This window comes from Megalops cyprinoides, chromosome 2 (genome assembly GCF_013368585.1).
Source record: "Megalops cyprinoides isolate fMegCyp1 chromosome 2, fMegCyp1.pri, whole genome shotgun sequence".
Taxonomy (NCBI): Eukaryota; Metazoa; Chordata; class Actinopteri; order Elopiformes; family Megalopidae; genus Megalops; species Megalops cyprinoides.
Window position 1 is genome coordinate 52020194 of NC_050584.1, and position 25415 is coordinate 52045608.

The 25415-nt window shown below is 43.9% G+C and overlaps 2 protein-coding genes across 2 annotated transcripts; both read left to right on the plus strand.

The window, feature by feature from the left end:
• Positions 1 to 293: 293 nt before the first annotated feature.
• Positions 294 to 12202, plus strand: gpbp1l1 (GC-rich promoter binding protein 1-like 1). The gene is made up of 12 exons (XM_036522464.1): positions 294 to 476; positions 4206 to 5526; positions 6005 to 6119; positions 6831 to 6960; positions 7627 to 7961; positions 8355 to 8430; positions 8541 to 8737; positions 8983 to 9123; positions 9891 to 10046; positions 10145 to 10269; positions 10511 to 10613; positions 11060 to 12202. Exons 3-12 carry the CDS (start codon positions 6060 to 6062, stop codon positions 11222 to 11224), a joined length of 1488 nt encoding a protein of 495 aa, XP_036378357.1. The 5' UTR covers positions 294 to 476; positions 4206 to 5526; positions 6005 to 6059; the 3' UTR covers positions 11225 to 12202.
• A 1430-nt stretch (positions 12203 to 13632) lies between these two features.
• On the plus strand, positions 13633 to 20941 carry ccdc17 (coiled-coil domain containing 17). The gene is made up of 13 exons (XM_036519757.1): positions 13633 to 13842; positions 15718 to 15858; positions 16201 to 16250; positions 16551 to 16654; positions 16998 to 17148; positions 17760 to 17882; positions 18205 to 18338; positions 18728 to 18850; positions 18978 to 19101; positions 19288 to 19380; positions 19756 to 19971; positions 20485 to 20707; positions 20801 to 20941. The coding sequence occupies exons 1-13, from the start codon at positions 13633 to 13635 to the stop codon at positions 20939 to 20941; spliced, it is 1833 nt and encodes a 610-aa protein (XP_036375650.1).
• Positions 20942 to 25415: the final 4474 nt, after the last annotated feature.

Genomic DNA, 25415 nt, shown 5'->3' on the forward strand with positions numbered 1-25415 from the left:
GAAAGAAGACAGTACAAATTTCGTAGGGGTACAATACGATGTCTTTATATTTAATACGTGTAGAATTTGATATTATTGGCCTACGACGACTGGCTATGTTAAATATGAATTTAACGGAATGGTAGGTAATATATTGTTTATAAAAAGAATTAACAACTTGTGTTATAATAACATACACAATTTAGCTGTAACTGCGGATGAATTGCCACACGTGACTCCAGCGACTGTTGTGACGCCTCAATCGTGCTCTGCTATCGATTACAACGTCTGGAAACAGCAGTCAGGAACAAGGCACATCGACTAAGAAGAGTCGCAGTGAACGCGGTCTCAAAACCCAAACAAACAGTATCTTTAAGCCAAATGCAACGAATGGACGATCTCTACCACAATTAAAAAAAAGACACAATATATCTGCATTCACATATCGGATTATAATTGAACTGAGAAGGACAGTATTCGCTCAACCGATCGTAGAGGTATGTGTGCATCGAGTTATTTAGCTAGCTTGTCCAAGTAGTGTTGGGTTGGTAGCCATTTTGGAACCATAGCTAGCTTGTGATGTTGTTCAATCGTTTTATGGATTAGCTAGCAAGCTAACATTACAATTTATATATGTGTACGAATATTTAACACTAAAATGGATATTTAATTATATTTACATTTGCAGAACTGCAATGCTGAATTCATATTAAGTAGAAATTATATTGTTTCAAGAATATCGTAGTCGTAGCTAGAATATCTGTTGGGGCGGCTAGCTAGATAACGTTAGCTACCTAGCTGTATTTTGTGCATAAGCATTGAATGGCCCATGTCAAAACTTGTCACTAATATAACACTTGTTAGCCTGCTAGTTTTTGTTTGTTAACGTTGCTCTTTCATTGGCATTTCATTTTTGTTCATTACATATTTTGCTAGTCGTGAATGTTTTGATTAGCTAGTGAACTGACTACCTAGCTAGTCTTATTTGTCGGCATTAAAATAGTGAGCCAGCTACCTAGTTAATACGCGGGGGTAACGTCCACGTTACAGATAGCTAGCTAGCAGGCCGAATGCAATAATTACATTGCTATACAGCGTGTTGGCTTGGTAGTTGTCTTGCAGGATTGTTGTAGACTATAGCTACCTAGCTAACGTTACTGGCTGTCGATTCCGGTTCCATAGATTCCCCTGCTATTCGTGCAAAAACAGATGGCTAGACCAGCGAGTCAGCTATTTGTCATAACTTGCTCCCTCCGTAAAACGCATTCATTGCGAGGTAATGGTACCAATGTTTAAAGTGTCGCCTTTCGCTGTGTTACCTGACTTTAATTGTTGTTAACGTTGTTTGTCTCTCATAGTTAATCCTAAAGCGATTTTGTTCGTCGCCCTGATAACACATTGTAAAGATTCACCTTGTGTGTTAATTCAGTTCCTCTCTCGCGGAGGTTCTTAAGCAGGTTGTCAAATACTAATAAAAGTCATAACAGGTTATTGTGCGTGCGCTATTTACAATTGGTTACATGGCGGTACACCTCTTGCAATCTGTAGTGTGACCCATATACGGCTGCATTTTATGTGAATGTGTGAGATTAATGCCGTGCTCAAAGGTATAACAGCAGTGTCCCAGGTGTAGTGCGGAGAAATTCACTACACCTCACCTGCCTAATTCGGACTTCACAGTGCATGGAGGAGGATTGACCTCTAATTCCGGTGCAGAGTGAGCGCAGAGAACTTTGTGGAGAGGGACTAAGTTGCAAGATGTTTCATTTCGTTTTCGTTTTCATTTTTAAAGAAATCCTGTTTTGGCTGCCATGTAGACTCTGGTAAAGACACGGCACTTGGTGACGTCTAACGATGGCATGCTTCTGATTCCTTTACGCTTAGAAAATAGCCCGTGAAGAGCAGTGTGGCCTGGTGGTTTGGGAGCTGCTGGAAGGTTACAAGTTGCAGTTTTGGTTGGGGCACTTTTATTGTACCTTTTCCCAAGGTAATTTACACAATTTGATTAAGGAGATACGCATAACATTGCAAACTTTTAAAACTGCACTGTATAATGGAATCTGCTAACAATAAATAATATAGTTAGGCCTAATGGCAACAACAAGAGCAGTTAAACTGGAGATTGATGAGGTTAACATAATCTTGGTTAGTAGCATAGCTAAAGCATAGCTATCTAACTGGCTGGCTGTGAAGCTTGAGGCACTTATGATTTCATAAAGATTTACTCATTCTACATACAACAGTATGAAACCGTCAATCCAGTCTTCTCGATATGTTCATAATCTTTAATCAGATTTTGTGATTTTGTTTCCTGTAGTGTCACATCTAACTACAGAGCTTTTTTAGTTTCTGTAGTATAGTCTAGATATTTTATCCTAGCATACTTCCTCTTCTCTTCTGGAAAGAGAGCACAAGCCAATGAAGGGATTTTGCAGAAACAGTAGCAGTGTAATATAGGGGTTTTCATGAATGAAAACATTGCCTGTATACCAGAATACCCAGCTGAAGTACCAAAATGACCTGAGTACAGCAATTAGAGGAAACACAGTACAGTACATGTTTGTATAGACAGGCAAATTTCCCCACTCCCCACAAATTTCCAAATGAAGTTTTTAATGTGCTAGTAGGACATTAATCTCCATTAGTGTGCTGTAGTGTGTTTTGGTACACGACAAGTAACTAACCTGAATTTAAAAAAGAAAAAAACTGATTTACATGCATTGTTGTTCATGTTCACATAATCAGTATATATCACATTGGTCTAATTCCAAAATATGCAAATATAACTATCTTAGCTATAATTGGACCCTGTCAAATTTATCTCACTTTAGGAGAAGGTACAAGCAATTGAATGATGTGTTTACTTGGCTTTACTATCTTTATTATTAGACTTCCAGGCTCCGGGCTTAACACTGTTCCTGTTGTGATATTTTTCTCTTTCTTACCTGTATTTTATCTGGTTGTTTGCATGGAAAAGGACTGTAAATGCAAGGTAGAGAGTAATGTTATTTTCCAGGCTACCCAGCAGAGCTATCTAGCAAAGCTCTAAGCCAGGGGTGGCCAACCCTGTCCTGGAGAGCCACTTGTCCTGCATGTTTTAGATCTCTCCCTGATCCAACACAGCTGATTCAAATGATCAACTCGTTATGAACTCCTGAAGCTGCTGAACAACAAACTGATCATTTGAATCAGCTGTGTAGGAGCAGGGAGAGATCTAAAACATGCAGGACAAGTGGCTCTCTAGGAGAGGGTTGGCCACCCCTGCTCTAAGCTTTTAGTCTTCTTTATTTGAAAGTAAGAAAAAAGAGCTGACTACTCAGAAAGCTATTTGACTGCCAGGTTATACATATATGCCTAACTGTCAAATGGAGCAGATGGGTGCCTTGCAAAGATGCTGCAGCCTGTCAGTGAGTTTTTGAATTAATGAAATGAATACCTTTGAAAGAAAACTGAAATTTAACCTTGGCTGGAGTGTGATAATCATGTATGGAGTGTTTATACAATTTCATAAACATCACAGTGAAAAAGTAAATTGTTTCGTGTTTTGTTGTCATATTTCTGTGTTGTATTGATGTATTCAGGTGCTCGTTGGTTTTAAATTGTCCTCAGTGTTTATACAATTTTATGCAATACGTGATGAGTCTTTGAAAAGGGCAGTTATTTACACTGTAGGCAGTTTGTTGAAGAAGGCAGCACAGTTTAGTCATTGATAGTGGCAAAATCAATAACTTAAAAAGTATTGTTGGATTAAATCCCGCTGTTACGCCATGTGAGCATAATGGACAGTTAATGGAGTTAATGACATCCCAGGTGGTTTCCACCGCAAAATGAGGGGTCTTTCCATTAGTCTGCCAGCTGGGGAATTTGGTGTTTATGATTTTAGGAGCTCTGGACCTGTAGGAATTTACACACTAGAGATGACATTTCATAACAGTGCCTGTCTTTAAAACACACAAAGCCTCTGTGGTTATTCACACAAAGAAGCAAATAAATATGTAAGGGAAGAAATGAGTTGTAACTGTGCTTCCTGTGTTAGTGGGTTGAACCTAGCCTGATTTGTATTGTCTGTATTTTGAACATAAACTAAGTTATAGTGTGCAGTCACAAGTAAGAGAAGATGCAGCAGCCCATGTGGACATTGTAGTTGAAATATTTTGTGTTGTAGTGTTGTAAAATGATGTGGGAATGAGGTTTGATATACTTTCCTCTGTTTTTGTTTTTTGTAGAGATTTCAGCAGCAGAAACCTGTGTGAAAACACGTTGGAGAGAGTACTACATGGGAGGAAAGATTGTTCGGTTGATCTTTTAGCTGTGTAATGTCAATTTTTACACAAAAAATCAACCTCAAACCAGCTGATACTGAAAAGGAAGCATGTTTGCCGTGTGCTTTATTTAAGTTGGGGATTTGACTAGAAAGAGGACAGCTTTTGGAAATATCAGATGTTCCAAATCTGAAGAAGACTTCAGTTCCAGTGTTTAACAAAATAGTTACAACTGAGTTATAATGCTGAGGACACTACTCATGACCACCTCTTCAACATTTCAACATTAAAGGAGTGATCCAACTTGAGAATGTTCAACTGCTGCACTGGAATGGTGATCTAACCTTGGTCTATTCTGAATATGTAATATATTCTTCAAATACCTTGGGAATATATATGATTACTGCTTAGACTTTAATGCTTAGACTATTGCTTAGACTTTAGCATGTGTTGATTAGTAAGTCCAGTCCCCACACACATACACACACAAACACACACGTCTTTATCAGAATTTAGTTGCTGTCAAATAAAAACAAAATGCTAGTGATTTCATTACAGTAAGTACTTTAAGGTGGTGTGATGTGACTATTAACCTGGCCCCCTCTTTTCACCCTGCTGTTGCACCCCAGCTGTTTTAATGAGGTGAACGTTAGTATTCGCCGGTTTCTCAGCAGCAGTCCTGTGGTTACCGTCCCGTTTTTTTGTGCATGTGTGGGGGCAGGGATTAAAATGAGTTGGTAAGGGAGGATTTGGAGTGTCAAAGCTGGCACCCGGTGCTGCTTCCAGAGCTTCAAGAGAAGAGCCAGACACCTCTTCCACAGAGCAGCGGACTCTATCTGACGCGGATAGGGTTTACCCAAGGGCATTTCGGACTGTAACACCAGCATCTGCCAGAACTCTTTACGCTGTTAATAAGAGGACTGCTGACCTGGAAAGACACCTCCACTTCGGCGCACATAAACACAGGTTTTAAATCTCCCAAGTCGACCTTGGACATCACTCGGGCGTCACTCATCGACAGTATCGTCAGGATCACAGCCATCAATCTCCCGCATCGTTTTCGCGGCCCCTGCCCCCCCCACCAGCAGCGCCCGGCGCACCTCCCACGAAAACCGCTTCATCCTGGAACGCTTGAGGTGGCCTCTCGCAAGGGGGTTGTGTTGTCCTGGGGCAGCAGCGCGTTCGTGTCGCAGACCCCGGCAGGATCGCTTCGGCTTGCGGACACAGGCGTCGGGCCCCGATACAGGGAGAAGGAGCCGCTGGACTTCAGAGTTCACAACTCTGGGTAAGTGTGCCTTTCCCCCGTTCCCTTTGCACCCCTAACAGGCTGCCCGGATGCGTGGTGAAACCGCTGCCACCCCTCTCCACAGAACAGAGAAACAGTATGGAATCTGCAAATTACTGTGGTAACCTGCACCTTATGACCTGTGTCTGGTATCCCGCACCCGCAACCAGTGATTGACTGTGAATCCCCCACTGTTGAGCAGAAGCTTCCCCCGAGGAGCAGAGCTGCAAATACATGTGTGTCGCAGGTTCACAGACACAGTTACTGCAGAAGTGGCCCGTATTGTTTACTCTTCCAAATATAGCCCTTCGCCTTTGTCTCTCATCCCACGGCCTGCATCTGAAAACAGTAATTAAATAAAAGTTCCTTGAATGGTTTAGAAGTAAATCTGCAGCTAACTTGACACTCAGAACCTCTGCACTCTGAGCATTGTGTCCTCAGTCTCTCCCTGCCCCCCCCCCCCCCCCCCCCCCCTCAGATCCTGGCCATGAGGTTTGATGCCTCAACCCACTGACTGGAGACACTGGACCTAAATGGCGCAGCATGACTTTGTTCCTGCCTGGCTTAACTTCTCAACGCCTCAACCCACCAAGGTGAGCCACACGCGGGAGAGGGCTACAGCTCAGTTCTGGCCGAGCCGTCGCTGGAGTGTCTGTAGTGCCTTCTGCAGCACCCATGCTCTTGGGATAAGAAGGAGAGCAAGCTGAAGGGTTCAGTCCGCAGAGCTGGAATGTAGCACAGATCCATACTTTTGAACAGTACATGTTTGTGACTTTATTGCCCCCAATACCCACTTACATTTATGTAGCAGCCCCGGTTGTATCAGTTCATTACTGTATCCTGAAGTCAGCGAGTAATAAAGAGGTGTACTAATTCAATGATTTGGAATATCATTTACTATAAGTCATGTTTGTCTTTTCTGTCCTGCTGTTTTTGCTTTGCCACATTGCTGTGAGACACAACAAGCCTTTTTACTTTTGTTTTGGTTGGAAATCCCTGTCATTTGTCAGATCAAGGCCCAGCGTAAAATGGACTACCCTTAACGGTACAGACAGAAGTTTATACTCAGGAACCTGAAAAGAATATTAAATGTAAATACTGCTGCAACGTTTGTATGGCCAGTAGATCTTTGTGGTTTGTTCTGAGGTGTCAAGTACTTTCACTGGTAGCTGGAGGGAGAAAATAGTTCAGTTCTGACAGCGATATGAACGCCCTTGTTTTGTGTGGTAGTTTGGGAACAGGTTGGCCGACAGTGTGATGTCTGTGCGCCGTGTAACCGAGGCCCCCCCGCCTCCCTCTCTCAGTCCCCTGCAGCAAGCTTTGAGAAACATGGAGAGCACTTCCCCCGCGGAGACGGGAGGCCGAGCGTGAGCCGGCGACGCCACAACTCCTCCGACGGCTTTTTCAACAACGACTCCCTCAGAGCATCAGCAAGTAAGCGCCTAATCTCTGCCTAAGGGGACAGCACCAGCCCGGGCCCTGCTGGGTCTCATCTCACTGATCACACTCTGACTGTATGGGCAGCTGGCTAATCTTCCCAGGGTGTTGTGGTTTAAATTAAATTTTTGCATATTTGATGGCTGAATTAAATGAAGAATTTCCCAAAAACACCAACAGCTCATTTTAATTGTGGACATCCTGTATGTACACTGCCATGCCCACTTTGGTTTCAGAGATCTTAATTTTGGCCAGGCATCAGGTACCAGTCAAAAGTTTGGACATACTTTCTTTCTTTATTTGTACTATTTTCCACATTTTAGAATAATGACAAAGACATCAAAGTATGAGGTAGCACAGATGGAATTATGCAGTGACCAAAAAAGTGTTAAATTACAGCTATCTTATATCTTAGATTCTTCAAAGTAGCCCAAAAAAAAAATTTAATGACATTTTTTTGGAAAGAAATTCATAAATAGACATAAATGACACTGTTTATCTAAGAAATAAAGTTTAAGCAATTAAGCGTAAGTCTTTACACCGAACTATCTTTGAATGGGTGTCTCTTGTAATCTTAATCAGGGGTGTGTCCAAACTTTTGACTGCCATTGTGTGTGGAATGTGGAATGCTGTAACAGTGCACTCCTTTTCGCTGGTCTCCAGGCGACGGGTGGGCACAGCCGTTGCTCCTGCGGCATGACTCTGTCGACTCGGGCGTGTCGAAGGGCAGCCATGGCGGACTGGTCAGCGGACCGGGGTGGAAGGAGGCGTCCACCTGGCATGGGGCGCCATGGGGGCAGGAGGGCGGGGGGCCCCACCACCACCACCACCACGGGCGCCACCAGAAACGCGGGGGAGGGGACAGGGACAGGGACAGGCAGGGTGGGCATCGGCAGCGCAACGGCACCTTCCACCCCCGCAAGGGACCCCCCTTCCAGGACAGGGTCTCTGACGAGGAGCGCAAGGAGGACAAGCTGAACTTTGTGGAAGAAGATTTTGTGAGTACCCATCCAGTTGGTGATAGATAGGAAACTACAACCAGAGCCTTCTCTTGTAAACACAAAGAGACGCTTCTCATAGGAAATGCTGTATTCCCACCGCATGTTGATGGTTACCTGCACCAGGCAATAGAGCTAATCATCCATTATCAGTGGTACCTAAATACCATCCACATGTATATCCTCAATTATAGCCCATGGAACTGGAATTATCTTTTTTTATGTATGGAAAAGCCTGTGTTTAAGTAGTGGGCGCATAGCCTTACAGTTAAGAATCAGTAATTATTAGTGAAATGCTGTGGGTACAGTCACATGAAGGTTGTTGTTTTGAATTGAAAGTTGGTGTTTTGAGCGGAATTTTCTTATGAAACATGGGCTTTTTTTATTGGACAGCCCTCCCTTAACCCAGAAGCCAATGGAAAGCCAGTGAGCCAGGCACGCGCCGTGGGGGCTCCTGCGGGAGTGTGGGGTGAGGGATTGTCTTTTCGCTCCTCTCAAAGCATTCCATTTTGCCAAAGTGAGGTTTTTACATCTCCGGGTGTCACATGCTAACGCCCATGGGAATGCCTCCCTTTGCAGAGAACCCACCCACCGCCAAGCAGGCGGTGTCCAAGATGCTGGTCATTAAGAAGGTGTCGAAAGAAGACCCCTGTGCAGCTTTCTCTGCAGGGTTTGCCAGCACAGGTCCTCTCCCTGCCAACGGCGCCAAAGTCCCAATCACTGGTCCCAGCGTTTACAAAAATCTGGTTCCCAAGCCAGCCGCAGCCCCCAGTAAGGTATGATTCAAGGTGTTAATGCACCATTGGAGGCACAGCTGTTTCTGTTAGTCAGGGTTGGGCTACGAGGGCCACAATCCCGCAGATTGTCTTCATCGTTCATTCCACATAACGTAACTTTGACCAAGTTGAACAGCTGATCCTAACACTAGAATTGAAGGCCTAAACATGTAGAAAGTTCTTGCTGACTCATGTGGATAGTTCTCAGGTCCATTTTTCTGAGAGTCTTTTCCTGCTCCCCACAGTCTGGTCCGTGGAAACCCAACGGAAGGGAAGCAAAGTCTGGATTGCATTTCTCAGGCAGGGACTCTGCCTTCACCAGCCCCATCTCTGTGACCAAACCCTTGACCCCTGTCAGCACCGCGCCCCATGCAGCCCCCAAGGAGGTGAGGCCATTGTCTAATAATGTGGAGCTGTATGAGCAGTGTCACGTTGAGAATCATGCTCCATGTTCATAATAGTGAGCAAAAGCTGGAAGGACAGCATGAATGTCCTGCTTCTCTAAAGTGGAACATGTTCTCACTGAGGCGTTAACCAGGTTGATCAGAAGATACAACTATATGACAGTTTATAAACATTAGCTAGCTCAGTGAAAAAAAATATCTCTGTAATTTCAGTGTTGTATAAATTTCTCTTTTGGGTAATGGGAGGCCCAGCCAGCAAGCTGTGTTACTCTTCTTTATTTGCTTTTGGATTAGCAGTCTAGCTGGCTATACTAACTTCTGCTTGCTTATACAGTCTTGTAAATAATGTCTACCCAATTTGACATCTCCCCATCTCCAGTCAAAACGTCAAATAGTTGTGTATGTGCATAATTAGATAGCTAGCTGTTTGCCATTTAATTTTTTTTTTATATATTTTTTTATATATTTTGAGTTTTCATAATTCTTGAATTGTTTGAATTATTTGACTGCACAGCAGATAGGTGATGCAGTTGTGGAATTGGTGTGTAACATGCATCTGGTCTGGCTCAGATGTCTTGCCACTGCAGCATACTTCTGTATTCTACTTCTGCTTGGGCAGTGTCCAGTGTAATACCAGGGACCAGAGTTCTGGTTTGAGAGTTTCTTTCTCCGTAGTTCCAGGTCCTATGGTCCCCACTGAAAAAGTGGCTTAAGTCAAGTGTCTTAACTGCACTGTGGTTTCCCCTCAGCCTCCATCCAGCACCACCCCACCCATTGACATCACCCCTCCTCGCCTCAAACTAATGCGCCGCAGCACTGACCGCAAGAGTGAGTTTCTGCGGGCCCTGAAGGACGAGAGGAACGGCGAGGTGACCACATGTCACAGTCCTGGAACCCCGGGAGAGGTGAGGCCGGCGCACATCGTCAGAGAGGTGTGCAGAAGCCTGACGGGGGCAGTGCGCTGTGTACTGACTGGTGTCGACGTTCTTCCCCCCTCCTGCAGGGCGACAGCAGCACCCCGGAGCCCAAGGAGTACAGCGAGGGCCTCTGCCATGAGAACGGCATCTCTCACAGCCTCAGCGACTCGGACACCGAACACCTGTCCAGCTCCTTGGAGGCGGAACACAGGTCCTTCACATTTAAGCACACACACTTGAACTAGCAGACAGTCCAACAGTGAGATGTATTCATGCAAAGAAATCAAATAGGTAATTTAAGTTATTGTTATAGGCACATAAATTAAGAAGCATAAAGAACATATGTTACAGCGTATTTTAATTTGGAGTGAGCTGTGAGTAAGCACTGGATTCGGTACCACATGAAATAGCTTGAATAGTGTTCTCTCTGTGACATTGTCTGCTCCTGGCAGGTTACTCAAGGCCATGGGCTGGCAGGAATATCCAGAGAACGATGACAACTTCCTGCCCTTGACAGAAGACGAACTGAAAGAATTTCAAGCGAAAACTGAGCAGGTATTATTTTGTTGTGATGTAGGTTTCGAGAAGTATACAAAGGTAACACAAATGGAATTATGCAATGACCAAAAAGTGTTAAATCAAAATAAATCTTGTATCCTTGATTCTTCAAAGTAGCCAAAACATTTTTTAAAGACAATGTTTTTGGAAAGGAATACATATATAGGCATCAACTTCACTATTTATATTTGTCTAGGAAACAAATTTCAAGTATTTAAGCAGACGTTTTTAGATCAAAATGTCTGTGGCTGCATTTTTTCCCATTATCTTAATCAAGTGTGTCCAGACTTTTGGCTGGTACTGTATATCTCAAATAATTTACAGTATGAAATTCGCCCGGAAACACCCCCAGGACATTGGCTTCCAAGAAAACCTGTGTATGTGTCTCTGCACCTGCATGATGTAGCAGAGTAGTTTAACTGCACCCTCTCCGTGTGTCTCAGCTGAAGAAGCAGCATGGCTTCGGGAGGAACGGGGTGTTGCTCAAGCCTCGTGGCGCGACTCTGCAGTTCACCCAGTGGAGAGGCGCTGTGGAAACAGGCCTGGATGAAGGCTCCGAGTCAGAGACCAGCAGCAGTAGCCAGACCTCCGATGACGACGACACCTAATGTGGCTTTAACAGATCTTTCTCTCTCTCTTCTGTTTTTGTTTTAGTACACATTTTTTCCATGCACAAGGGAAACCAATCATATCTGAGAGAAAGTGGAAATTCTGGCTTGTGTAGCGTTTCTTATTTTTGTTTTCGTTCCATCTTTCCTTTCACTCCTTGGTCGTCACATTTTCCTGTTTAATGGAACTAAGTGTTCATCAAAAGAAAGAAGGGCAATGAACATTCAAATTTGCTTCAGAAAAAGACTAACCCATAACAACAGTAATCATATTAATGTAAGTGGAAATCACTTGAGTACCTTACCAACTAAAATATGTTAAATATGGCTTTGATGTCTGTTTTGAAAAACAATTATTAGCGGTAGTATTGAGATTAAACAATCATTAGAAAGTATTAATATTAATGTTGCCCCAAGCCCCTTGTGGAAAGCTTTACAAAATGTCACTTCAATAGCAAGGCTTCTACATACAAAAAGGTAAATGACACCCCTAGAATGGGCTGTGTAGTATAGCATGGCAGCTAATGAATGAAACTGTCAGTGTCAAGAGACCTGTAAGGAAGGCGAACGCCTGAGCTCCAGTTTGAATTAGCCGTTCTCGCTGTTTGGCAGGTGATCCTCAGCGTGTCCCAGTCAGATTACTTCTCAGGATTAAGGTTTTCCTTAGTTTGGTCGGTTTGATCACCCAGTTAAAACACAGTTTGCTCTCTTCCTTTACAATTTTTTGAGTTTTCACTGTTCTACTTTCCCCAGAGTACCTAAGTGTATTTTAAAGTACTTATCTGGCATGAGCTAAATCTCATTTGTAGATGCAGGGTAGATTTTTAAAAAAAAAGGATTCTTATGTTCCTGGAAGTATGCTGAAGGCAAGTGATATAAACAACAGACTTTGTGGACACCTTGCTGCCAACACTGCTTTTGGCTGAAGCACATTAAATCACAAGAGGAGCAGCAGCTAGGACATATGGTTCAATTTTTCCCTTGAAATGATAGAGCTTTACTTTGCATGAATGTAGCCAAGAAGGGCTGACAAAAATATTGAAAATGGTGTTTCTTATGCCACAGCAATTCAGTCTTAAAAATCCTGGTTTATCTTTTGAGTAATGTATTCAGGTGATAGTGGTGATTAAAAAATCAATTTCAACTTCAATACCAAAGAAAGAGGCAAAATGTTGTAAGATTGCCTAAATGTGTTGGTGACGGAGTTGGATTTGATTTGCAGGTGAGCCAACCTTTTTAAGGACTGGACGTAACGACGGGTCTTTATTCTCAGGCAATCAGGGATGTGTAATCGGACAGTCGCAGGGAGAAGGCCGTAGTTGTTGGGGCCTATTGAAACTGGCGCGTAATACTCCACACATGCTAACTTTAAGTTGTTCTGCGTGTTTTCAATCAAAGTTCTGAGTTCTAAAGTTAAGAATGACTTCGATAATCTTGAGACTCAAAATAATTACTGCAGTTGAAATTGGTGCAGTTCCACCCTAATCATACTTTTTCATGAGGGACTGCCATTTTAAATTATGCTTACAACCAGACTTTTTGTACTTTTCTCTTTTTGCTGAAAGGGTATACAAGGCTTTATCACACATCTAAGTTTGTTTTGTTTTATTTTGGTACAGCTGTAAAAAAATGAATAAAAATCCACATACGTAGGCTTTTTTTCTTTTGCATTATTTTTGTTCCTGCAACCTTGATATTCAGGGTGGATTGTAAAATATAAAAATAAAAATTGTGAGTTTTCAAAAAAATAAGATTATTTTGATAACATTATTTACAGATTTGAAAAGATAAAAGGGTCTCATGTATGGAGTTATCTGTATGAGGTAGAAAAACTACTGCATCTAAAAATGAAAAAAATTGTAATAAATATTTTGCATCAGTTTGCCAAGTTTGACTTCCTCTGTCTGTTTTTTTCCTCCTCCCATGAAAGTTTTGTCTGTGGTCTATATCTCTATAGTGGAATGGAGAGATTGATATTTTGTAGAAACTGGACACTAGTACCGAACAGAATGTGCTATATTGAATTGTATATTAGCTGTCTTATGTCTTTAGTTAACTTGTTCACATTGATGAATACACAAACACTTCCTCCTCACCAGCTTTCATCTCTGTACAGTGAAACGCTTCCTCAAGGAGCTTGACATAGTGACAGTAACTAACAAACAGTCAACTGTATTGAGTGTATTCAGCTGACACTGGCAGTAACGTTAATGGTAAATACATCTAAGGAAATTACTGGACAAATGTCTTTAAAATTTACCATTTGTTAAGGTTTTTCCTCAAGGTATGTCTTGGATGCGCACTTGGATCCTGTTGAAGAGTTACTGCTTATTAGTTCAAGCTTAAGGCGTCGAATTCCAGGAGTGTTAAGAACACCCGACAAGAGTTAAGGGTGCGCCAACAAAACGATGGAAACGTTGGGGGAGTATAAATGTCGAAACTGCGACATGGCCTTTCGCTCACTGGGCCTTCTGGATAAACACAGAGAACACTTCTGCATCGGAAGCGACATCGGGGACCCCCTGATTTTAAAGCAGAGGAATTCCAAGTTCATGGAACCGGAGGACAGCGAGTGGGGGCCAGGTCCCAAAAAGGCCGAGACCCCTGAATTTATTAGGGTAAGTCAAGGCCGTTACTATGGAACGCAAACTCGCTCAAACCTCGTAAAACTAATTTACAGGGGACATAATACTAATCTAAATGTGGATCCGCAAGTACTGAACATGAATTATGTTCCTTCTCATTCAGGATCGAGGCAGAGATGTTAGAGATACGCATTTTGTGAATGAAATAAACAGGATTTGTGTCCGAGAATTGACAGCTAAATTGCTATTAGGCGAAGTAATAGTTAAACTCGACAGACGTGATTGATTTCCTTCGTTTAAATAATGTGATGATTCATTTAACGATGCTGTAAAAAAAAAAAAAAAAATCACTACCCTAGAACACGCACGTACTTGCAAAACGTTATTTGCTGTCCTGAGAGAAAACAACTGCACTAGATTTTGGGCAGTTACTGACGTTCAGTACCGAAGGCGCCCATATTTGTGCATGGTAACAGCAGTCAAATCAGTTTGTCAGGCGGTTGATTATTGACACCTGATTCCTCGATAGTTGCCTAGCCAGACATCACGTGATGCACACGAACCCGCCAGACAGCAGTGGGTTTAGCAGTGACAGAGAGAGGGAGGAAGAGGAGAAAATGGGACAAATACGTGCCTTTTGCGCACAAGTGGTGCATTATCGTAATACAGGTTTAAGAATACTTTGGTGAAAGAAAGTCAACGTTGCGTTACCTTTTTTTTTTAAACGAAAGGACCTGTGGTTGTACGGAATCTCTCCACCGCCATTTCAATTGGTCGGGGAATATTGTTTGAACCAACTGACGCTTTTTTCATTTACCTTTAAATGTGTTGACTCTGGCCAGCGAATTGTGATAATGCAGTTACAAAAAATGCTGTATCATAAAGATATTTGGACTAACTGATAGTAATCACTGACAGATTTATACCATGATAAAACTGAAAACAACACAGGAAGCAAGAACCAGAGTTTACATGCACCCAGACATGCACACACAATTAAATCAGTTAATCTCACAATAAATACAAATTTAAAAGTAATATTTTTATATTATTAAGCTTTAATGATTGCGTGTGATTCTGTCAGGTGAGAAACATTTGTGTTAGCAAACAAGTATTTAAAATCGTTTGTTTTAAAATTCATTTAAGTACATTTATACAACCATATACAAATATTTAGCTCAAGAAGCAAATTATGGCTTTTGAAATGACACCCAAAACATTTTATTATATAATTATCAGAGCCACTACTGGGTAAAGGTCGGCTTAATGTACTTCGATCTGATCATTTTGAACACAAGCCACTGCCTGCATTTAATAAATACTGATGTTTCCTACCACAGGTCAGAGTAGGTGGAGTGAGGTGAAGGGTGATACTCAGAGTCAGAATTAGTCAGAATTGTCTGAATGTGACTGTGATGAATTAACATAACTATATCTGTGTGGATTTCAGCAAAGAGCGATTAATGCATTCAAAATGTGTTGTGATTGCACATAAATCTACTGAAATATACGAGCATGTTACACTAGGCAGGCCTGGAAAGACTTCCGGGCTCTAGCTGTCCAGGAATAATACTCACAGGACTGAATATGTCAGCCCAGGAACACACCACTGGAGTTTCTGCACCCACTGTGCAGTGTTATGTGTAGGTTTCCCACACATTACATTACGTTATTGGTATTTAGTAAACATTGTTATCCAGAGCGACTTATATAGGTTACAGTCTTTTACATGTTATCCATTTATACAGCTGAATATTTACTGAGGCAGTTCTGGGTTAAGTACCTTGTCCAAGGATACAGCAGCAGTGCCCTAGCGGGGCATTGAACCTGCAACCTTTCAGTTACGAAATCTGCTCATTACCACTATGCTATACTGCCGTGCTGTGATTGTGACTGTCACGCCCGCAGCAGAGAGAGCCGAGGAACGAGCTGGCGGGGCTGCGGAGGTGGCGCGAGCGGGCCGGGGACATGGAGGGGCCATCTGGGAAAGAGCAGAACCTGGGCGGCCATGTGTCAAACAGCCTCGCGCTCAGGAAGCTCACAGATGAGGTAACTGCAGCGAGCAGAGCCGAACGTTACTCAGACCATCACTGTAGCGATCGCTAATCCCGCGCCTCTTTTAGATTGCATGCTTGGGTGTTTGTTTGTAGATGTGTGGTACACAAGGTATGATCATTGCACAGCAGCTAAACAGTGTCTAGAGGCCCTGCTATATTCTGAAGTACACATAGATCTTGCTTATAAGAAATAGCACTGAAAGTAACACACATACACAGTACATCAAGGGGTCTGGGTGTTTTTGCTGAATGAAATTACTGATTCATGATTGTTCAGGCCTACAGCATGGAGATATTAAATGAGTGGCTCTACCGTTATATTGTTTCCCGTCAGTTTCACAAGCTCAGGATGTCAATCGAGGAGAGCATGCCTACCTGTCCCACGTGGGCTTCTGAGGTGACTTTCAGCCCTGCTTCCTATCTTCGTAATCCAGGCTCTACCCTCCCTTCTTCTATGATCAGCCTTCATCACATGACGTTTCCGTAACAGAACAGTCCTTTTTCATCAAATTTGATGCGGAAAATATACATAAGCGCGTTAAGCACTGAAAATGACAGTGGACCCATGTGTTGAGAGACTGGGTCACAAGCAGTACGGGAGGAAATAGCTGATATAATTTGTGCCTGGGTTTGTGCGCCCCCCCCTCTCCTCCCACAGGTGCCCGAGGAGCCCAGCCCCAGAAGGCAGTGGGATCACAGGGAGAGAGTGCAGGAGATGGCGGAGAGACACGGACAGCAGCTAGCAGAGATACAGGCGCACAACCGTCAGCTGGAGCAGCAGAGGGAGGGTGAGAGTCACTGCCTCTGCCCTGCCTGCAGGGCAGTTTCACGCTATGGAAAGACTCATGTAGGTGTTGCATCATGGCAGTGTTGATCCAGCCATATTCTTAAATTAAAAGCAGATACATTGTGTACGATGGTCTGTCTCACAGCTGTGACTGTGTATTGACTGTGTTTCTATTTGTTCTTATTGCCCAATCCTAGGAATTATTTTGACTACACATCTCTCTAATTCTGTGGAAAGTAATGGCATCTTCGTCTCTCTATACATTCATGTTAGTTCATTCATTATGTCTCTGTGTGTGCGAGCGCACGTACTCATGTGCTCACCTGTGTGTGTGTGTGTGTCAGAGATTGGGCGTCAGCTGGCAGAACTGGCAGGCCTAGGAAACACAGCCAACCTGGAGAAGCTGCTGTTAGAGCTGCAGGAGCAGGAGGAGAGGAATGAGGAAGCTCTGCTGCAGCTGAAGGGGCAAATCCAAACTCTGCAGGATCAGCAGGGGTAAGAGTGGGGAGGTTGGGGCAAGAAGGGTTCAGAACGATGAGGGGAATGGTGTGTGTGGGGGAGAGGAACAGGACAGAGAAAAGGACAAGAAAGATGAGTGGAGAGGTAAGGGTGGGGAGGCGGGAGGTAAGAAAGATTGGGGGAGGTAAGAAGAGGGAGGTGGCGAGTAAGAAAGATGATTGGTGATTCAAGAATGGGGAGGTGACGAGAGAACCAAGAAAAGGCTGTTTGATATCTGTGTTTCAACTAAAAGTAACAGATTAATGGAAGAAAGAATGAAAGCAAACTGACGGGCACCCAACAATACATTACGTTCATTTTTCCATTTGCCCATCCGTACATAGTTGATACTACCAAGGAGTTGTGATTTATCGTACCAAGCAAAATGACAACAGTTTGATTATCTCAGCCTTTTTTTCTGACAACAAATATCCACAATCTGAGTGGGTCAAGAGTGTGTGGCAACTATGCAGTTTACTCCAGACTTCCTGTTTTCTTTGAACCTGTTTGTGTTTTATTTTGTCTTACTCCGATTAAGAAAAAATAAGGAAGCAAACCAGTAAGAAAGTGATCAGATTATACAGGGTCTGCTGCACTGCTTCCACCAGGGCGAAAGAAGATAGTGTCCGACCTGACTCGCCCACCACAGGGTCACATGAGGACAGGAAGTCACAGAACATCAACTTTGACCTCATTTCCTTTGGGGACGGACCTCTCTCAGGCCAAATCAGGTCTGGCTGTTTGTCTTCAACACAAAACCATAAGCACAATTCAATTAGTCATATGAGAATTGAATTAGGGTATCAGTGTTATAGAGGAAGTGTGTATGTTTAAGACTGAATAAAAAATCATAACAACTACAAGATCGATTACAATTACAATCTCTGTGGCTTAATAGTGGATAAAACCGTAATCGTATTACACATGCACATAACCAATACTCCTTGTTCAATGCCTTTGTGATATTCAGAGGCCCACTATCGAGTCTTCAAAGGTGATGTGAACAGGAGCCGTAATGAAGTCAGGTTCTTGTTCTTGTGTTGGGGCTGGCAGGGCTCTGAGGCTGGCCTACGTGCAGTCAGGCGGCTCTGATCCGGTGGTTCTGGCCCAGATGCATGACCTGCAGGCCGAGGCCCACGTGCTGGAGCGGGCCAGGCGCAAAGCGGAACACAAGGGCTGCAAAAAGAGTGAGTGTCCCTGGCGCTGACCTCCTTCCCACGTCCATGCTTCCTGAGGCTCCCGTTTCACATGATTACCATTCTCCTCTGCAATTTAAGCTCTAGCTCACAGGCTGTGCGGTATCTGAAATTCACAAAAAGTAAAACACACTGGACGGAATGGGAAGATTTTGGGCAAGGGCTCGACATGATTTTGAGCCCTTCTTTTCTGTATTCAGTTTGGTGATGTTTGGTAGTACGTTCCACTTTATCTTGGCTTGCCCTGTTGTCTGTCGCATGTTGTGAGCCCATGTTTGTCTCTGTGTGTATTGTGTGTGTGTGTGTGTGTGTGAGAGAGAGAGAGAAAGAGCCACCCGTTGGAGGGAGGAGATGGGCTGAAATGTCTCCTCCGCCTGCAGGATCGAAGCCCTCACAGCGGGCGCTGGACTCCGAGCTGCTGGCAGTGGAGCTGGAGAACCAGCGGCTGGAGGAGGAGATCCTGAGGATTCAGATGGCCAGGGAGAGACACCGCGGGGAGGAGGGTGGGCCCGCTGCTTAGTCCGAACAACATCGCCGAGGCGATAATCCTCCGCAGGTAATTAACGGGGTAATATATGAAAATTAAAGCCTAAATGTTTGTGTTTTCTGCTGTTATTCCTGTTCCAGCAGCAGCGGGAGCAGAACTGCAGCAGATGCAGAGGGAGCAAATTCATCAAATGGCCGCCGTGCAGGCGGAGATAGAGTACCTGCGCAGAGAAGTGGAGAGGGCCAAGGAGCACCCCCGGGAACGCAGGCAACCCCCACCCCCGCCTCCCCCGCCCCCCTTCCCACCCCCACCACCTGTACATTCACTGGGACAGATGCACGCATCCTCCACCCTGGTACGCCAGCCTCCTCCGTCTTGTTTTCCCACTTGGGCACGATGTGTAGATGCACATGCTACCACCTGTTAGAGACCGGGTACAGTGTATCATGTCAGTCATGTCTGTTTCCAGGAGCAGGCCAGGCCCACGCTGGGCAGGCCTGTGCTTGACCCCCTGGAAACGCTTGGCCCTGCGCCCTATGACCCGGGGTGAGTCCCTCAGTCCTCACAATGTCTGGGGAACGGGGGAAATGTGTTCAGCATCCTGAAATAGTGTTTTATACATTTCAGCACAGCATAGTTCATTATTGTTTGTTCATTATTTTCTTTGCAACAGTAATTGAGTTAAATACAATGTGAAGTCCAGTCTTAGTTTTAGAAAACCTTTTCAAACCACATTGATCTCAGTTTTGAATGAGATCCTGGAAAACAGTTGTTACCTTGCTAAGGAGAAGCTGTGGCTATTGTAAATATCCCTCAGTTTCTTGATTGAGGGCTAGAAGGTTTGCTGGTTTAAAGCTGTACAGCTTGTAGAATAGCTCCACAGCAGGTAGTGACGAGGTGTGATCCTCTGTGTTGGAGCAGGGCAGGTTTTGTGATATTCTATGACCTGGTGCTGGGTCTGGACGCCACCCTTCGCACGGTGCGTCTGTTGGCGGGGCTGTACGCTGGTGGTCAGGAGATAGGGCGTCCTGTTCCCCTGCCGGCTGTGCCGTGCCAGCCCGGGGGAGGCCTGCCTTATGCCTACGGCGTGCCCATGGGAAACTACGCTACACTGGCTGTCAAACAGCCCGTGCCAAGGTGAAAGGGCTTTAGGGCCCCACGTCCTCTTTTCTTCTCTGTCCTGTCCTCTGTCCTTTTATAATATATACAGTACCAATCAAAGGTTTGGACACCTGATTAAGATAATCGGAAACATGCATTCAAAGACATTTTGATCTAAAGGCTTATGTTTAATGCTTGAAATTTTTTTCTTAGACACATATAAATAGTGAAGCCAATGCTTATGTATGAATTTCTTTCCAAAAAATCTTTTAATTTTAAAAAAATATTTTTTGGCTGTTTTGAAGAATCTAAAATACAAGGTAGTTTTGATTTTTTATAACACTTTTTTAGTCACTGCATAATTCCATTTGTGTTATTTTTGATGTCTTTACTTTTATTCTAAATTGTGGAAAGTAGTAAAAATAAAGATGTGACTGATACTGTAGGTCAATTCTTCATTGTACTGATACAGTGCTGAGGTTAACAGCTCTATAGAGCACCCCAACACAGAGCCTCTCCCTGGCTGATAGGAGTGTGTCTCCCCTCCAGGATGCAGCCTTCACCTTCCCTCTCCCTGGTAGTTGAGCTACAGGCAGCTGGTGGCCTGGACTCTTACGGCCAGGAGGTCCAGCGTCTGGTATCTAGGGGCTGGGCCCAGCTAGACCTCTTTGATGAGCACAACCAGGTCCAGAGCGGTCACTGGAGGGTCCCCTTCCGTGCTCTCCCACTTCGACCCTCACTCAGCACTGGGCAGCTGAACTCAGTCCCTCAGGTGAGACTGCAGTTCTAGTAGCCCCCCTGCAAATACTAACATCACTGCATGACACAGCATGACCTTCATCACCTCATGTGTCTGTGTGCCCAGGTTGGCAGTATGGAGCTTTGTTTGCGGATTGCCAATGCCAGGGATGGGGATGTGCAGTCCCTTGTAAATGTTGAGCCAGGCAATGCCAGCCAGTATAAGTACCCCTCCATGGTAGGTTGCATCAAATCATCTGTCTCCTGACTCCTACTTACTGTATTTTATCTATTATACTTTTTAATTTTTTAAATTTATAGTATTTTTAAAAATTTTATCCAGTGCTTTTATTTTTTTTTCCAGGGCGTCCTGTTACTGTAAGATGTAATAAAGTAACAGACTAGATATCAAATGATAATATTTAATATTATATATAATAATATTATAATATAATACTTAATATTAATAAAGTAACAGACTTAAAATTTTCTCCTTTGGGTGAATTCACTTTCGGTTTGTGTTGCACCTGGATCGTCTTGGATTTTAAGATGTGATAAATCTTGCTGAATCTTCTGGTGTGTTTGATGTGTTTGATGTGATGCAGGAGGAGGGCATCAGACAAACAATAACAGTCTTTCTCATTACAGGTATCCGCACGACCCATGACTCTCCTGGGAAACCCACCCCCTCAGCTCAGAACATTAAAGCCTTCATCCCTTCCTTACCTTTCACTCCTTCCTCAAACCGATCATGTGGATCCTCCGCCCATGGAGGCATCCAGTCAGAGGTAAGGAAGAGAGATGAAACCCACCCCCACCCGATTCCACGCCATCACTTTTAAATTCCTGTTCCAAACTGACCACACGAAATTCCACCTCTCCACAAGTTATTGACCCTGCTCGTCTGTGTCAAACCTATTTCCAAAGTTTGGCCTCAAAATTCTGGATCCTAAGTTTCATTTATTCGATTAAGACCATCTCGTAGATATTGTCCGCATATTTTTGTGTGAGTAATGCAACCTATATCTGGATTTTAAGATCTGCAGTATATCTTACAGCAGGGAAGGTCTCAAGTAAAAAATTCAAGACTGCTAATATACTGGTGTTACATGTTTAGCAATTTAAGGCTCAAGCACTGTTTTCTTCTGTTTCAGACTGGAAACAATTAAGCATGTTCTTTGTTTTGGTGACAGTTCACCATTGTCAGAAAATCTGGAATTCAAATTATCTATAGTTATCCAAACGTTAATAGAACGCGGTTGTTCAGTAAGCCTGAATTGTTGCAGAATTGTCATGATATTGAAAAGAGGTCATTTTGAAAATTACCAACTACATTACCAATGATGCTAATTATATATATATTCATTATACAAAGTCGAAATATTTAGACCACATGCGTCTCTATGTGGTCTTGCAACATGCCTGTGCTGTACTGTCTGTCTTACACACTCATGGACAACAAGAGCAGTTAATTATCTAGGATCTAATTTGTTACTATTGCCTGGCATGTGGTGGGGTGGAATCTCTCTCTTACCTCTGTGGTTAATTTTGCTGTGTGTTACTCCAATGAAGAAATCAAAGTTTGGCGATAATTCATCTTTTGAGAGTGTTCAGATTCCAGTATCCCTGATAATTTCATGATGATAATAACAGTGTTCAGCAGTCCTGTGCTTTGCAATCACAAGTGTGGTAAATAAAAGTCTTCTTATTGCAGACGCTACTGCACATACTTAAATCACCACTGCATCCCTATGTAATTCATTGCACTTTAAACTTAATGACAGGTTTCAATACAACTTGGTGACTTTTTCTGCTATATGCATGTGTCATTTTGATTGGCTTTGAAACTTACTAGACCATGTGGTTATCTGTATTATTACAATGAGTTATTTGTGTGTGATTATATTATCAAGCCTGATTGATTTTATTTGTGGCGTGCATTCTCCTTAAATGATCTTTTGACTATTTGAGTGATTTGCTCTCTGCACATGATGACTTTTGGCTGCCAATGCTTGCTGAAACGTTGGGGTTCTCTGATGATTGCTTTCCATTCTAGTGATTTGAAACAATTTCCCACTCTGTTGCCTTTTAGTAGTTTTTCTATTTCTGCCATCCTTCTTTTCCACAATGGAGCTTTATGGGGGCTGAATGCAGCCGCTGTAGGATGGATGAAATGTAAGTAATTTTCATATAAGCCCTGGGTGTTTTAAAGACCGAGCTCTTATCCCGATTGTGTGCCGATTGCATTGCAGTGAAACGGGGCCTGCAGGAGGTGTTAAAGAAAGAGTGGAAGGAGGGCTGGGAATCATCGTGGACAGAGTGAAGGGGGCGCCCCTCGGGGAAGGCAGCCTCCGACTGACAGGGTACAGCCAAAAGAGCGGCAAGGTGAGGTCGGGGTCTGGGGTCAAGAGGCTAAAAGCTGCAAATTGTTTAAAAAGGGGGAGGATTAGAGTAGTGCTGGATTCCTGCCCTCAGTACCTCTCGTTGACTGTCTAACCCTCTGCTGGTCTGGTCAGGTGCTGCTGTGCGGGACCTCAGCAGTGCTCTGCTGCACCTCCACGGTGCAGTCATCCATCAAACACGGAGACTTCATCTTCGGGGAGCAGCAGGTACGCCTCACCGCCACACCCGTCTGACGCAGCACCTCCTCCTGCTCAGCTCTGCCAGGTCGAGGAGGAAAATGACAACAGGGATATTGTAAAGCTTGAACAGCATTTGCACGCAGCTACACTGTGGTGCACCACAAGGCTAGTCTGCCCCAGTGACATCACCAGTCAAGACACCTCCATCTGGAACAGGTCATGCTGTTAATGTCTGGCCTTCGGCACCGCACATTTAAATTTTACGCAAGGTGACTGCTTGGTTATTGTCCTGTCAGTCACACATGCCTCAGGGAAAGGAAGAAAAGGGAGTGTTCTAGGGTTTTGTCTTACAAACATGTGTGTTTACTCACTGTCACAGTTGTAATGCTTGGTGCGTGGTTTTGACATACCTATTTAAATTTGCACTGCACTTTTATGTCAAAATACTACATGGAAATTTAGCTGTTGTGCTTTGGACTGTGCTCAGAATAATAATCCCATCATGGATACATTTTGTGAGGCTGAACCATGAATATCTTATGATGCAGTAGGAAAAACTTAAATAGGGAGACTTTTCCACACTGAGAAGTACTCTGTATTATGTATCTGACTGCGGGGAGGCTGCTGTTAGGCTGCTGTGGAATTAGTTTTGTGGATTTTTCCCTTTGCACCATCTGTATAATCACTTCATTGGAACCATTTTCTCTTCTAGTAGAATGTGTGGTGATAGGATTTAACCAGCGCACAGGCAGTGCTCTCTAAGACCATGTCCTCCTGTGTCCCCAGATCAGCTTCTCCTCGATCCAGCCGCAGGAGGACATGGTGCTGATCCTGCGGTTCTATCACTGGCCTGGTGGGGGCAGTGTAGTCTACGGTGACCTGGTGGAACAGCAGAACAGGGCACCCTGGGAGCAGGCAAGTGTGGCTGGGAACCTGGCAGAGCAGGAAGAGTTTGCCTCAGCCTGGGGGATGATCAGACTCACCTGTCCTGCCGCTCCAGGTGAGTCAACTTCTCTCACCGTTTAAATACTTGAACACTACAGTGATTTCTATGTATTTAGCACATTGCAGTATTTTTGAGTATTTTTTGAAGATAAATATTGATTATTAAATCATTTTCACTGTGCTTCAGAGCTTCCTTTGAGTGGGGTGTGAAAAAAGGTGTAAAACTGGAGCAGTTAACTGTCCAGAACAGCACTGATAGTCAATAACATGTCAGATACATTGACCATACGCAAATATAAGGCTGGTTCATTCTCCCCGTGTTGACCCTGGGTGCCATGTCTCTGACAGCGAATAAGCGAGCAGCAGGTCCAGAGGTCACATGGAACACTGGCACCCACACGGTGCCCCTCTACCATGTGCCAGCGCCGCCTGCCATTGCCCTCACTGCCCTGGTAATCCTCAGCCCCACACTGCCTGCACGCAGAGCATCGCTCCTCTCATTGCCAGGCTACAGAAGGCCAGCCATGCAAAAAACCACAAGCAGTGAAACACATGAGATATTTCAGTGGCAGAAAACAGGAAGTATCAGGAAACAGAGAAGGACACTATATTGTTGTTTTTTAAAGAAACATCACAGACAGTAATGACAAACGCCATACTTTTACTGTGTTCATAATGTTTTTCTGAAAATTCAAACACGCTGCCTTCATTTAATTTGTGTTGCTGTGTGCGTCTGTCTGTCTGTCTGTTTCTCTGTGCGTTGGTCCGTGTTAGCCTGACGACTGTCTGGTGAAGCCTTTTGAGCCCTATGGTGATGCTACGGCCCGTCTGCATATCTACAGCGGGGAGGTGCCCCTCTTCCCCTTCCCACCAGAGTCACCCATCCCTGCCCACTTCCCCCCAGAGTGGCCTCAGGTCAGCTTCCTCACAGGACTCACAGCTCCACCCCCTTGTGAGCCTGCATGTCTACACATGGCCTCTGTTACTTTATGTCCAAAATGTCCACGTGACTTAAAGCTGTTTGTTATTTTATGCGTAAGTTTATCACATCACTGTGTGTTAAATGCTACCCTGCTACCCTATTTTTGGTTAATCTGGGTATAGCATCTGGACTTTTCAGTTTTGGAAGGGAAGTATTGGCAAAGTTTTTGCAAGTAACATTTCACACGTAAGCAATTAACTGATCTGCACATTGGTATGACTGTAAGTGGGGTT